The sequence below is a fragment of the Kryptolebias marmoratus genome, linkage group LG12 (assembly GCF_001649575.2).
Source record: "Kryptolebias marmoratus isolate JLee-2015 linkage group LG12, ASM164957v2, whole genome shotgun sequence".
Taxonomy (NCBI): Eukaryota; Metazoa; Chordata; class Actinopteri; order Cyprinodontiformes; family Rivulidae; genus Kryptolebias; species Kryptolebias marmoratus.
The window spans coordinates 7,772,039-7,788,572 of NC_051441.1; the positions used below are offsets into that span (position 1 = coordinate 7,772,039).

The 16,534-nt window shown below is 35.9% G+C and overlaps 1 protein-coding gene across 2 annotated transcripts in view; it reads right to left on the minus strand.

Annotated features, from left to right (window-relative positions):
- col5a3a (collagen, type V, alpha 3a) overlaps positions 1-10,048 on the minus strand; it is a 45,670-nt gene extending 35,622 nt beyond the window's left edge. For both annotated transcript variants that reach the window (XM_017429405.3, XM_017429404.3), the window contains exon 1: positions 9,822-10,048. In XM_017429405.3, coding sequence (XP_017284894.1) covers positions 9,822-9,906 — 85 coding nt within the window. In that variant the 5' untranslated portion in view covers positions 9,907-10,048. The remainder of the gene's footprint in view (positions 1-9,821) is intronic.
- Between the last annotated feature and the right edge of the window lie 6,486 nt (positions 10,049-16,534).

Genomic DNA, 16,534 nt, shown 5'->3' on the forward strand with positions numbered 1-16,534 from the left:
GGGGGGGGTTCTCAAACAGTTTTAACAGTTCGCCCTCTCAGTTACCTCAGCTACCTCACATAGATATTAGATTTTACTGGGTTAGGCAATAAATTATAGACAGATCTGAAAAATAGAAAACAGATGTAAAAACATTTAAGATCTGATGACCTAAACTTTGGAATATATAGAGTATGAAACATTTAAATCAAATAGTTACAGAACTTACCAAATGCTAACTTAAGTCTAAATAAATGTGAACCCACATATAATCATTTAACATAACTTTCGAAATGACTGTGTTGCTCTGACAGTAGACCAAGAGTTAAATGTTGAGGGATAAGGTTTTACTGATCCAGTGCTAGGTAACAGCCTAATCTTATTATCTTGTACACATATTTGGACATTATTGTGACTTCCAAGTACCACCTCTTCAAGATAATCTGTATCTAAAAGTGGTTATAACGAATCAATTAAAGGCTTAGTATTCCTTGAAGGAACACGTATCACCTACTGCCTTTCATGCCAGAACTATAGACTAAGATAATCTTAGGTTTAAAAATGACAGAATTATATCATTTTGATCAACCAAATTTCAGCTTAATTTCTGTAAAACTGGCTGAGTTATAGTCATTTTTGTGTTTTCTTAGGTTGTTTAGCTGTGGTGGCCATCTTGAAATGGGTTGTAGATGTTAACCCAGCAATTAATTTCTGAATGTTTCGTTAAAGATTGCTCAGGAATTCATGAGGTATGGTAGAGACAGACAAAAACAGACGCAGATAAAAACATTATCACCTTTTTGCTTTTGGTGGCGGGCAATGGAGTGTCAGGGACGTTCTCAGTTTGTTGCAATGAACTTTGACCGTGACACCATGACTTCAGTTGGTTTAGGATTTTTGTCCTGCTTGTGCACAGAGGAGCTTCTAGTGAAATGTGCTTTAAGTTGTTAACGGAGGATCTGTGAAGTTCAGCCCAGGCTGCTTCCTTGATCTTTGTTCTGAATGCTGCAACCTCTAACATAATTCATCAACTTTGTAATTTAAGTTATTTTGAGAAGCAGTTGTTGAATATTAGATATAATGTGCCTAAAATATTATTTTTACTTGTATCAGAAAATAGTGTTTGCCAGTATATGTTTAAACTCCTAAATGTATATATAATAAAACTGTTTATTTAATTTAGTTTTATACTGTTAAACTTCTGGATAATTTAATCAAAACATAGCTAAAAGGAGCTTAAGGAACATGAGTTATATTTAGGAAAAGAAAAATGTGCAAACTGGTAAATTGGTTATTTTTCATTGGTTTGTTTATTCTGAAGGTTTTTATTGAGGTTTGACTGAAAAAGGGTCTGTTTTATTTTTTGATTACATATGATCTTTTATAAATCAGTTTTGCAACAGACGTTGTGACTCATCCAAATAATTCTATTTGTGCATGAAAATCAGGAAAATTATCAGTAAATTAGCCAAATAAATAAACAGTAAGTTTCTTTGTTATGGTTTGAACCATGAGTCTGCTGATAAACATGTTTGGATGTTGTTCTTTCCACCTTGGCAGATAATCTTGGAAAAAATTATTATACATGAATTTCTCATTATTTTTTATTTGTGTTAACCCTGACTGCTTATTGTGTTTTAAATTGTCATGAATGCTGTTATGCATCAGAGTAAGTCTTAAAATTAAAGCTTAGGTTCAGGTTGATCAGAAAAAAGAACACTGTGTATAGAAAACAAATATGCACATTTGTATTTACAAGGTGTTACATGTCAGCTGCTCTAAAAACTCACTTTTCAGTCACTTAGTTTCACAGCCCATAATTTTTGCATTTCTAATTCAGTCAAGAAAATGCATTTGTTTAAAAACAGCTTATAACAGCTTACATATAACTGCTAATAATTTACTTAATAAATCGGGTGTGTTTATTTAGACTACAGAACTATATTCTTTAAACTTTTGAATAGCCTTCATCCACTCTTTGAGCCATGACTTACAAAAAACCTTTCAGTTATCAACATCTCTCAGAGGTAAGGATATATTCTCCAAATATAATATTTAATCAGTAAAATGTGTGATGAAGTGGCAACAAAACATCAGCAATCATCCAATCAATTTTTGGGACAGAGATAATGGATATGGAGCTTCCCCCAAAGCGCAATCACTTTTAACAATGAAGAAACACTTAAAAGAAATGAAAATTATACCTTTTAAGTAAATTTGAGTTGTGAAAAAATATCTGCTGGAAACAAATGTGCAAACTCCTTATCTTTATTCTATATTGTGCAGTATTCATCTCTTCTGGTCAACACTTTTTCTGGTGCTACAAAAAAGAAAAAAACTAAAACCACAATGTGATGCACAGCAGATTTTTTATTATTGTGTGATACATTCCTGCAAGCAGTCAGCACTCTGGTGGCACTGACAAATTTATTGACACTTAATGAAATATGTTGAGTGATGTACTCTTCGCAGACAGGCGGTATAGCTGTGGTGTCCCCAAAAATTGCTGTAGTTCAGCGAAAACTAACAGCTAGGACCTCCTCACAGGTCTTTTAAAGATTTTTTACCCATCACCTGTCAGGTTATTTGCTAAATCAGCATATTTGAAAAATTGCATGAACTTATGAAAGTAATGCTGATGTTTTTATGGATCATTTAATATTGTATGACATTCCAATGGATTAAAACTTGTGAGTTTTGTTCAGCAAGTGGTTACTTGATTAAGATCTAGCATTTCTTGAAGGGATGCTTATTGCCCATTGCCTTCATGCCATAGTTTTAAACTAAACTAAAAATTATTAAACTAAAATCATCTTATTATGAGAGGAGATGGCTTTATAGTTGTTTTACTCAATAATGTTATGCAAAATCTCATGCAATATTGTGGGATCTTGCATAATTTTTTAAAACTCAAAATAATAATTGAGGATGACTCTTAGCTGTTAATACACCAAATTTTAGATAAATATCTATAAAACTGACTTAGTTTTAGCCATTTTGTGTTGGCTAAGATTGATTGGCTGCATTCATCTTTAATTGGATTGACTCCAAACATTACTTTCTGAGAGTGATGCAGATATTTTACTAACAGACAAACATATTTGACTCAAATTGAAATAGGAATATTTTAAAAACAAATCTTGCAAGATCAGTTAGTGTTCAGAGAATGTGTTGAGAATGACTCTCAGCTAAAACCACACCAAATTTTAGCTCAATGTCTGTAAAATTGACAGTTACAGTCATTTTTGTACTTGCCTAGTTTGCTTAACTGTTAGGGCCATCGTGAATCGAATCGGTTTATAAGTTGTAAATGTGTATCTAATGATTACTTTATGAAAATTTCTCTTAAATCTGTCCACTGGGTTATGAGATTTTTTTTGCTAAGACTACAGACAAACAAACACATGCAGACATGGGCGAAAACATTATCACTTCTGTCTTCAGGCGGGCGATAAATATACTCACCAGACTGTCCCAGGAAGCAAACATACAGTAAGTTCCCCAAAGTTCATCGTGTGCCTGTAGCAAAATGCCTAACTCAAGAGAATCTGCATTTCTATCAAAGCACTTTAAGTTCACTGTAATCTATATCATGTCTGGTTTCTGATCTATATTGTTTGTTTTTTTCCCTTGATCCCAAATGAGCTTTTTATGGTTTTGTTATGACCTTGTTTGATTCCTGACTGCAAATCAATTTCCGTTCATTTAGCCAAGTTTAAAGTTTGTTTTTTAGCCAAAGGTCGAAATCCAAAACAAACATACTCAGTTTTGTTCTTGTCTCTTATATGCACATGCACAGAGGAGAGCGAGATCATGATCATGATTCTAAAGCAAAACAATATGGGTTTAATTAAACTGGATTCCTGAATTTCTGTCTGGGGCATCCACATCACTACCTGACAAAAGGGCCGCTCATTCAAGCTAACAGAATTATTTCATTTTGGGCATACCAAATGCAATCCTTGAATTATACAAAAAGAATTTCTGTTTAAAGTTTAAGGTCATATCCTGGCTGTCAGGAGTCCACTGATTTCTGACCTTCAGAAGGCAAAGAAAGAACAATCAAAATTCACACTAACGCTACAGGAGATTTCTAAGACAAGCAGCAGTAATTTCCTCAACAAAGGGATTACATTCATAATTATCTATAATTATCTATGAATAAATGTGCATAAAATAACAACCATCTTAAAGGTCTAAAAAGATAAACAGGGATAACTTTGGTAAGCTCATTCAGTGTGCATGGAAGAAATCTGCAATGAACATGAAAAAGAGTAAGAAATGGCCTATACAAAGCATGAAGCACAGAAGCTCAGAGTAATGGAAGGCTGCCATTAGTTGTCTGAATGCATGCAGCTATCTGTGAAAGAATGTTATCTCTTCCCTGCTTTAGATCCATTAAGTCATTTAGAGTTTTGCCAACTCTAGCAGCCTCCTTACATTTCCTGCAGCACTGACTGTCTGAACAAGTTTTGTTTGCATCTCATTAGGCTTTGTATTAACATCTTTACTTCACCTCTCAAACTATTTTATTACCAGAAGATTGGACTAGCATATTTTAACACTACTTATAAACAAAATGCACAAAACGTTAAAAGGTGCAATGAGTTGTGGTGTTTTTCAAATGTCTGAGTACTTGGTAAGGGACTGAAATCTTTAGCCATTACATACATGTCCAGCAATTCTTGGTAAACAGTCAGATTTAACACACTAAACAACATCAGTCCATACATTTTCTTTACTCATTCTTTAGTGCAGGGTCACCTGGGAGCTGGAGCCTATGTTGTAGAAAAAACCTGAAATGAACTTGTGCATTTTTTTAGCCCTAAACTGTCTTTTTTGTTTTGATTTCTCCCTTTTTTTTTCTTGTTGGTGTTGGTGTGTGTGTGTGTGTGTGTGTGTGTGTGTGTGTGTGTGTGTGTGTGTGTGGGGGGGGGGGGGGTATTTATGAGAAAACCACAACTGCCAAGTAATATTACCAGGCACAGCTTTCCAGACTGTAAATATCTGAGCAGTCCATCTCATAAATCGAGTTCTGTCCCCAAGAAATGACACCAATCAGTCTTCATGTTTGCATCTTTTGTGTCTCTTTTTTCATTCTTTCCAAACCCTGTGGCCACATAGCTCAGCACCATTTCAGTCATACATGGACATAATGTGGTCTCTGTGTTTCTAAAGCAAATGTCTCTGAAGACAATCTTTATGACTCACACCACCTACACTCCGAGCTCTGCCTGAAAATACCCCTCTCTCTCTCTCTCTCTCTCTCTCTCTCTCACTCAGACAGTACTACACTGTCAAAAGCTATTGCATCTGGGATCGAGGGGAATTTTAACAAGAAATGAAGCCAAAAAGAAGTCTGTGCACTTAGTCCCATAGTATCTTGGACCACACCCTGAGATGAGTGGAGGAGAACTAACATTTGCACTTTAAATGGCTGTTTAGAAATCCACTCCTATTTTAAATATGAAAATGCATGTTCACAACAAAAAGAAACCAAAAAAATCTGTTTACTAAAATTCTACTTTTTGTACAAAGTACTGCTGAAAGAGAATTTTTCAAAAAGCATTCAAGGGTGACAAGCTCCAAAAAGATTGTGATGAATATTGAAAAATTGATAAGCGATCATGTGCAAGTGGTTCAATAAATGCAGATTTTTTTTCTCTCAGGCAATAAGAAAAGATAATCTGATTAGATGCGATTCTCTGTCACAACTGTGTTCAGACATAAACACGTTGAGATAAAAACTAATACAAGCTGCACAGATGAAGAATTAAAATCGCAAACGAGATCAATAAACTGACTACACACACAGTCACATCAGAATAAGTAAACAGTCTGACTGACTGTTTATGTGGAGCTCAATTATAACAGCCACAGGGGGAAAAAAAAGGCCTAGCATTCCTTGAAGGAATGCACATTGCGCACCCACTTCTATGCCAAAGTATTAAACTAAAATTGTCTTATGATAAGAAGGAACCAAGTTACACCTTTTTTGGTCAAACCTTGTAAATGACGATATGCACAATCTCATGCGATATTGCAACATCGTGTGAGGTGTATTAGCACTCAAAGTATGTGTTGAGGATGACTCTCAGCTATTACTGCATCAAACAATAGTTAAATATCTTTAAATCTGACCGAGTTATAGTCATGCATGTGTTGGCTAAGGTTAATTAACTGTGGCGATTTGTAGAATGAGGTTGAATCCAAATGTTATTCAGTTGTAAATGTCGATCCAATGGTTACTTTCCCAGAGATTCTTTAAAATATGTCTGTGGTTTATGAGATATTTTGTTAACAGACAGACAGTGTTGACTCTAAAAGTGAATGACAGTTTTAAGCAAAGCTGCTGTACAATGTGTAGTACTTAGAGTATGTGTTGTAAATTAGTCTCAGCTACTACCATACCAAATCTTAGCTCAGTGTCTGTAAAATTGACATAGTTACAGCCATTTTTGTGTTTGCTAAGGTTGCTTAGTTGTTGCAGCCATTTTAAACTGGATTGAATTCAAAGAGTAATCATTTGTAGATGTTCATTCAAAGATTATTTTTTAAGAGTTTCATTCAAACCTGTCCAGTGGCTCATGACATATTTTGCTAACAAAATAAACAAACAAACATACACAGACTTGGGCAAAAACAATATCGTCCTTTTGCAATAACATTTTGGACCTCAGTATTTGTTCAAATCTCTCTCTGATCAATGGATTGTTTTGTGAGCCAGAAAACATTATTTCATCAATATTGTTTTTAAAAAACAAAACATGTATATGAAAATGCAAAACAGCAGTAAAATAATTTCATCTTTTCAGAGTGCTGGGATGAATGTGGGTCAGTGGCTGTGTTCTGTTGTCAGGGCTACCAGTTACAGTTTTGGTACTGAAAGCCAGAAGATCTGGGTGGAATCTGGTGACATGTTTCCTTCCAGATCACATCAGCACCACATTCTTCTATCTCCACAGTTTGCTTTGCTCTCGCTTGTTCACAGCATGATGAGCTGACAGGCCAAAAGCTTCTTGGCCCACAGAGAAAACACCTGCCCCTCAAGGCCCGGCACCGAACAGGCGCTCAATGCAAACACAGAGGCACAGTTGGTTTTCTCTTCAGTACTTATGAGTACTTTTTAAACTATAAATATAATCCTCTTTGCATACCTAACATTAAAGCAAGTGGTTTTTGTTACAAACTCAAGTTTGAAATAGAACACAAGTATAGCAAAAAGTGATCAGATGGAGTTTCACACGCACAGACGCATACGTGTACAGTAACAACACAGCCCTGGCACCAAGGATTATCTAAATACAAACATGCAAACAAGCATATGAAAAAGCTCCTTCAAGTTTCAACCCCAAGCTGTCATTTAGTTTCTGGGGCTTAACACTGAGGCAGCTATTATAGTAACCAAGGACACTAAAATCAAAGTTGAACAAACACGTCAATGCCACCTAAAACCTGTATGTGAAAGATGAGAAAAGCTTTTAAAAATTATCTTTAGAGTTTACATGTGGCTTTGTTAGGAACTATCACTACTCTAACATCTTCTGCCGCTCATAAACTGGGATAAAGTGGCAAATTCTGACTTTTAAAAAGACACTGAACAGACATTCTGATGACTCGTTATTGGCAATTCCACAGGAAGCATCTACAGCTAGTCCAACTGAACCCTGCTCGGCACTACACTGAGCCTTAGAAGCCTGAAGGGAGGGAAATTTCTGGAAGCCAGATGTGCATGGAATACTATAGATTTCAGTCAGGCGCCACAAAGTGTTTTAGCATCATTTATGCATATTAAAGGCTTGGAGGAAATCCAAACAGTTTGGCTCATCAAAAAGTCTGAGAAGCAGTTTGATGTGACACTTGCAGCATCAGCAACTAGACTCAGACATCAGCATATCTGACACCTCTGATGTTTAATGTTTTCATTTGGAGAACACAAACTCAACACTATAGCTGTAACATTTATAAAAAGCAAGTGCTCCTCTTTTAAAGCCTTCCAAATTCAGATGCCCTTTTCATTTGTTTTCATTTGCCTCTGATTTGTAAACGGATCAAAGAAAATTAGGACTTGCTGTGTTCCTTTGAGAGTCTGATGCAGGGTTGGCAAGAAAATTGGATCAAACGGGACACAGTGAGGGGCCTGTGTGCACAATTTCCCCCCTGTCAGCTGAGGATGAGGCAGGGCATAAGTAGTAGGAGGAAGATGGTGTAAACAAAGAGATAAGAGTTCCAAAATAAAAACAAGCTCAGCTCTTCCTACTCCAGGATTTTTGAATGGAACAGAATAGGGAACAAAGGAAAAGAAAACTGAACACAAATGTGTCGAAGCACAAGAACAAAGGACTCTGGTTAAACTGTGCACAAGTGCAAGAATGTCTCACTTCCTGTCTGTAAACATGAAGTGTTCTCTCATCTCTCTCAAACACACACAGAAAGCATATATGGAACTTTTTTCACAGTTTTTTTTTTTTTTTTTACACACATGTTGAACATTTAAAGCCTCAGACACACAAACGTATTATCTACTGCAAGCACGTAACTGAGATATCTGCACCACCATATGTGAAAGTCTCTTTGAAATCATCTCAGCCTCTCTCTGCACTGGCTCTCATTAGCAGTGGACACAGCAGCCACTGGGCCACTAGAATGTGATAAAGGTCAGTTGGCTCACTTCCTCCTGCTATCATTTCATTCCAGCCAGTGAGTTTCAACAAAACCTTCCAGCCATAAACTGGCTGCATGTGACAAAATGTGAAAATGAAACATCTTTAAGCCCCTCTGGTTGCCATAGGGTTCAGTCCTGCTGTTAAAGCATGCCACTCCAACAGGGAATTTCCTAATCACAGCACCTGAAGGAACTGGTCTGCACCTGTTAAAGATAGCTTTACAAGGCCATGGGGGGGTACGGACAGGTGTATGTGACAGACAGCAGAGAACCAAATGACCTAAAAACAACAAATTGGACACAGTACTTGATGATCATCTTTGGACTTTAAGTGAATTCCATGACCCATTAACAGAAGCAACAGCTGTTTAATTAAGGATCAAAATCCATCTTATTGCAGGTGGATAGCTAAAAAAATAAAGGTCATTCCACTTCTACAAGTGGTGTAACAGGGTCCGGAAAGGAAACGTGTCAAATAGTTCAGTTTGCCAGAACAATTGGCAGTGGGAGTGTTGGTGCTAAACTCCTTCACATACAGTAATACTTTTGCAAGCAGAGGGCACATTAAACAGATCCATGACAGGAATTTTAATCTACTCAGTTCTTTTCAGAGTTCAGCCATTCAGCTCCTTCTCAAGTCGACGTTAAACGTTTTCACGGTAAACCGACGCCGGGTCACAGGCAAACTCAAACATGACATCCCAGACGCAGAAACCTGACCTGACGCAGGAACGGCTCTTTTAAAATGTGTTTAATAAAAACGGAGCCGAAGCTGATTCAATGATCGCTGTGCATGCGCAATACTAATTGCGCATGCACAGCACAATTCAATAACTTAAAAAATAAAATAATTACATAAAAAAACAGTTTTAATGCCAGCCTGGAGCAACTCCGTTGGACAAGTTGCAGCTTCACCAAAACATTCAGAACGCGCGTCATTTCAGAACGAGCCTGACACATCAGGATTAAGTGCACATTAAAAGGCTGACAGAGAAGTTTTCTGCTTTCCTGGAGGTCTAATGAGTAAAGAATGTGCCTGCAAAAAGTCAAAGAAACTTGGAAGTGAGACAGTGCATCATTCGATGTCCAGTCGGAATTTTACACTTTTCCCATTTCTGAGTCAACTTGTCTGATATCTTTCATTTTTTAACTGCATGTGGTCGACTAGATACTTTACCAGCTTGAGTCGTCGTTAGATGAAGTAAGATAAAAAGAAACAGATGTATTCTTCTGCGCAACCTGGTCCTTATTAAACTGTCCATCCTGCAAAGCGGGGACCCCGAGCGCCTGCGAACCCAGAACTTTATTCTGCAGAAGTTCTGGCCATGCGTGTGGGGGGGAAGACGCTCTGTATTTCCACTTCCTTAATTGTTGGAGAAGATTTGTTTTGATGGTTCCCCTCAGTTCCTCTCTGTCCTTCTCATTCAATCTCTCCCTCTCATCATCACTCCCTCCCTCTGTTCTCCACCCCTCCCCTCCCCTCCCACACAGGATGGTGTCCTGGGACGAACGGATGAGCGGTGTGCCAGCAGAAAACTCCCTCATAAATCAGTTTTATTACTTGTGGAAATTTGTACGGGCTTCTGAGGGTTTGTCATTACCTCCCAGAGGTGATGTACAACACTTATAACCTCTTCACCTGTCAGAAAGTTTGATCTTTGCACCGCCATGTAATCTGAAAGAAGATTACAAGAGGGATTAAGATAAAAACTATTTTAGTGGTAAATGTTTTTTAATCATCATAGGATTATTATTGATCATAGTGGTAATAGTAAGTGGTAATAGTAATCACATAAATAATAAAATAACATTGTCTGTTTCTTTTTGTTACATGAAAAGTAACCATTACCGACAGTGAAAATTAGATTAGAATAATAAATGCACATTCCCAACCCTGCAACCTCTCCGATTTAGTCAAATCTACAGAGGTTTTGGATTAAAAGAAAACTGTAACATTCATTTCCCTAAACAAACTAAAACAAATTATCAAATATTTTTGCAATTTAAATCATAAAGACTGGTTAAAAGAAAATTTATAAAATAAGAAAAAATCCACAAATTTTTTTGTCATGTCAATATTAATTTGTCCTTAAATCAAAAAAGAAAAACATTAAGCAAAATTTGTGCAAGACATCCATTTGTTTACCTACAGAAACTGACAAAATAACTGAAAATAAGTCATGGAAGAACCATTTGAGATCTAGAAATCTAACAATTTATCAGTGGTCAGCAGGTCTTTGAGCTCTGCAGAAGCCTGGTAATCTCTCAGTCATTTGAATCAGGTGTGTCACAGCAGAGAAATGACTAAAACATGCAGGACAGTGGCCCTCCAGGACCAGGATTGGACACTATTGATTTAAATTTATTGGTACCTATTTACACTCAGATTAATTGAGAAAAATATGCAGATAAAAGTACTTTGTTAACACTGAGTGTTGACACACATTTCTGGATTGTGTATCAATGTATAATAGTAATAGTAATATAGTTCAGGAAACCTTTGCTGTTCTTTACAATCAACAGATTATTTTATGACTGATGATGATGTCAGAATTTGGTTAAATAAATACATTCATTTTTGAAACATAATTGTCAACATCAGAAAATGAGAACTGTTTTAAAAGGACACTGCTCTGTTGAATGTAAAGGAATCATTTTCCGGATCACCTAATGCAGGAGACATCTTTTACACTCTGTTGCAAAAAGCTTGAACCTTCAGTGTTGATCATCTGTGGAATAAATTAGGCCTGCCAGAAATCTAATTAATTCCACCATATTCAGTTGAGACATTCTCCAAGATAAGACTTGAAAAGACCTTTGCTAATTGGAAAATTACCAAAGATAATGTTTTCAGAGTCCAAGCAACAACAGGCTTTTGTAAAGTAACTGTGAAATGAAATCCCAGAGAACAGAGAAAATGAGTCAAACCATCTCAAGGGAGAAAACTGTCAAATCACAGAAAGAAGAAATAACACACTGATGAAAGGCTACAATTGCTGGAGCATCTTATTTCAACCCAAACCAAATTGTTGGTCACAGTCATTAGAAATGAACTACTGACCTAAACAGTTTTATAGTGAATCAAAAATGTTTATTGTTCTTCATGGGTAAAAGATGACAAATATTATAATAGACCTCAGGTTTTTTTTCTAGGGAATACTGAATGAATACAAAAACAAAATATGCAGATTTTTAGCCTTAACCAAGACACAAGCATGTGTTGAGCTGATTAGAAAGTCTACAGCACACTAAAAAAGCGAGAGATAAGACGTAGATTGAAGTTAATCTGGTGGGTAAACAACAGACCCTCCTGACCTCCCACCATGTCCCATCTCTGTTCTGTCTGAGCCAAGCTGAGTCAGAGCCACATTCCTGACAGCTTTTAGCAGATAGTTATTAAGAGTTCAGTGTGTAGGCTGAGGTCTTGGTGAGAAATATTTACACAACATGTGTTATGTCCAACCTCTAGACAGGTACAACTCAAAACTATACACACCACACTTGTATAAAAACAATTTTCAAATGTACGTAAATTACTTAATGAATACATAAACATGCATTTTACAATGTAGTTCTCTTTGTGCTCTAAACACAATGGTTGTGTCCAGATATTACATCTGATCTGATCATTATTGACAGAAAACTTCCAGGTAAAAGTAAATCACTCCAGTTAGCTCATGTCATACTTCGTCAACCCATATTAAACAATTACTGTTTAATGAAACAGGCTGAATGGGAATAATGAAAGGTAAATAAATTCTATTTATCAAGTTGATATAAACATGTTTATATTGATGCTAAGAACGCTGAGATAAACTGAGATCATGCTGGCAGTCTTTTTATCCTGGTAATCAATCAGCTCAAACCAACAGAGACATTTTATTTTGCACTCATTAACCATTATGTAGAAAGACTAAGACAATAAATTATACTCCATATGTGTTTTGACATGTATTCATGGATTAATGGTTGGGGAGGGGGTGAATCTATAAAGTTTTCTGGAAGTAAATCAATCCCAAACTTTAAATAAACGGGGGGAAAGCTCAAGCTTCTTTTTATTCACACATCATTTTTTGTTATTTATTCTTTAATTCTGAAAGTGATTAAATTATGCTCATAGTTTTGGAGTTACACATTTATCACACTTGAAATATAGTGTTATAAATTGAAATTGTTACTCTCCCTCTTTCTCTGTAGATAATTTGGTGCTGATAAATGAATGTGAGCTTTCCGTATTATTTAATCACTGCGAGTGTGGAAGTGAAGTTATCTGTCATCACCATGCATTTTAGGCCCTACTGTGAAACCTCCTGCAGAGGAGCAGATGAGTAAAGATTAAAGACCCTGAAATGGGCTTTCAATCGACTCTGCCTGTCGTTTGCTTGCTGAATGAAGAACATGCCAGAACAAGACAACAGGCCAGCTATCAGAACAAAAAAATGTATGTGAGGTTTCAAAGGGAAAATTCTACTGACGCTTTTATCCTGCCAAATTATTAGATTTATGGATGACAAAATACATTTGAAACAGTGCTTTTTTTCTGGTATGGAGTCATTATGAAATAACTTTATAAATATAAGAAGATTTTACACAACTTCCACTGACATCATTTATTCACATGTTTTGTAATGAATCTAACTTTAAAGGCAATTTAAAGATGATGCATATTTATGCGTTGGAGCCTGACAACTAACAAATCAGTAGCTGCAGAATCACCTGAGAAACCTAATCTTTTTATATAAAATGACAGACCAACAGAAATAATATCTTATTCTAGCTGATGGGCTTCATGTGACATAATATGGCTGGCATTTTATCATCACTTTTTACTTGATCCAGTTTTGGCATTTAGAAAAAGGCAAATAATTATATTCTTATTGTTACAAGGAAGAATCCCATCAAAATGGGATCTGAATGCTAAATTGTGTTACCGAGTTGGTTTCTAAATCCTGCTGTAATGAAGTTGCAAAACCAGAACTAACCACATGAGAAAGCCATGAAAATTTCCCATTTGCACTGGTCTGATGATATTATAATCAATAGAGATCAGCGAGGCAGGACTAATTAACAGATGATGTCCATGTCTGGTGAATGAACTGCAAATAGACTATACTGACCACAAATATGCTTGACTTCATGTGTACCCTTCTTGTCACTGGTTCACTATACAGGCATTGTCCTAAGCTTGTACTATGCATAACATAGTACTATTATACTATGCTTTCTTTAAAATAAAATTAGGTTACCAAGTGTGCAGGAAAAACATGACTTAAGCAAAGAACAAACTGAGGAACAACAAACAAGATCAATATGATCATCACAAAAACCCAAACAAAAAAAACTATAGAGAACTGAATCAAGACAAGAGTATCCAACTGAAAAACAAAACAAAGACAGAGTAAAAATAAAACAAGGACACAAAAACCACAATAAACTTTAGAAAATTGTACTCAAAAATCAGAAATTACAACAGTTGGTCAAAAAAATGCAAGTGATCTCTGAGGTGTTTTTGCTTTTTAAGCAACGTGTGAAGTGTTAATTAAGTGCCATCTGCAGCGGCAGCAATAAATTAAACTTCTTTCTGTTGGTGCTGCTCTTGAGCTTTTCTTTCAGAATTTTTTCTCAATTGAAGTTTTGTGTCTGCCTCAGAATTCTGTCCCCCTCTTTTCTTTGGACCAATTTCTCCTCTGTTCAAGTGCTCCTCACATACACTGACCCCCAACTACTCTTTCATTTGGCCTCTTTTCTTGTCTCGTGTAGTTTGCATTCCACACCTCCTATCCAGACTGCACACAAAAGAGCAGAAAGCTCCATTCCTGATCTGTAGCAAACATTCCAGACCTCTATTCCAGTCCCTTATCCTTTCAGTGGCATAGCCAGAGTCTGTCTCTTATCTTCTGTGCGACTGCATAGAAACTTATTTAGCAGAAGGGCCCCCAAAAAATAAAGCCAAACACCAAATACAGTCATGAGTCAATTTCTGAAAGTGATCAATTATGAATTAAAGCTTTTTCTGTAATCAAGCAGAAAAATTATTCAATAAAATGATGAATGATTGCAGTGATTTGCATTGTATGACCAGAACAACATCCCTAATCACACAATCCATCTTTAATTATAGAAAATAAACTCAAATGTCACACAGTCAGCTGGAAAAGCAGTGAAGCTCCAGGTGCATCTGAACAAATATTCTAAGAATCAGAACACAGGAAATCAACTTAAAAAGGAGGATAGAAGGGGCAAGAATGTCACTATGATCTTGACTATCCTAATAAAGTTAGAAATGATTAGGATCTGTAAAGCACAACTGGAATTTGTTCAGAGATGTCAGGAAAAGGGGAAAACTTTCTGAGAAAGGATAATTAAAATTTAAATAGGTTAATTATGCATTAGAGAAAGTGGAGAATAAAAGGTCTATGAAGAAAAGAAGAGTAAGGTTTTCAAAAAGACTTAGAAAGGCCACATGGTGTGATCAAACATGAATAGGCCTGCAATATTTCTTCCTCTTTGTCTCTTAACTACTTCTGTGTCTTCAACTTATGAAATACCACAGAGATACCTTGGTGGTTGGAGGACATCAGCAGCTGCTCACCTCCTCTTCTCTGTCCACTTTATCCAAAGGCACAAAAGGAAACATATCAGGAACTGGCCTGGATGTTACTTTGGTAAAGAACAATGGCTCTTCTAGCATCATATCTGGAAGCCGATGTTTATAGAGTACCTTCAGCTTAGCATTGTGACCTTTTATTAACATAGAGGTAATTTTTTAAAGGCAGAGTTGAGTTGTATGCCTCAGTCTGAAGTCTGAAGCATAAATCAAAACGTTACACTCAGTTTAAATATTTGTGGCCATCTTTCATTCAGTTTGTTCTTCACATCTCTGCAAAAACCTTTATGTGCTTTGCTACTATTAATTTGATGAAATAATAATTAGTCTTTTATTTTTTAATGAATTTTATAGATTTTCAAAAGATTTTCACAACCACAGTCCTTATGGTTTGATGATTGGATCTGACACTTAACAGTAATTTCAGAATTATTTGAATAAAAATGTCAAATTGATGGAAATATGAATAAAAATGTTGACGTTTATTTTAACTTATATAAAGTTTCATCAGAAACAAACTATTTATACATTTTGTCTCATTGATAGTTTTCCCATCAATTTAAACTCTGTAACAAATGACAAAGTGAAAACAAGTTTGAAAAAAACAAACAAACAAATGAAACCGGACTTCTATCTTTAGCTGAATATTAATGAACAAGGCCAGAAATATACAAACTGGTGTATCCATGAGGATCAAAGAAGAAACACAATTGTGTCCATAAAGAGTAAATTGTGGATGAAATAATTTCATCCAGCATTAAAGGCAGGAGTTTAAAATCAAAAGTGAAGCCAATCTTCTCAACTGTTGCAGAATTTTCTTAAACGTCAGGCATTTCTCCAAACGTGAAAAAGAAAATCACCTGATCTAAGAAAGTCCATCATTGTAATCTCAGATTCTCTTAATAACAGGTGCCAACTGAAGAAACGCATTAAACATCCTGTGTAATTTATTTTAAACACAATAACATTTCATATATTCCTCGGCTCAAAAGCAAATAGGAACAAATATCTCAGCAGAAAAAAATCTTTATTTGTGGTAACATGACTCGCAAATGCAAAAACCTTTAAAGTGGATTTAAGCAGTTAAGATAAAAAAAAGAAAAAAACACAAACCAAATAACTTGTCCACTTACAAACAAATCTTAATTACTGTTATTTAGGCCATCCATTAACTACGCTTCTGGCCTACAATGATCCCTGTTAGTTCATGCAGATAACATAAGCTTGCAGTCCTCCGACTATAGAAAACTGCATGATGCAATGTGCATGGAGTTGCATCATAT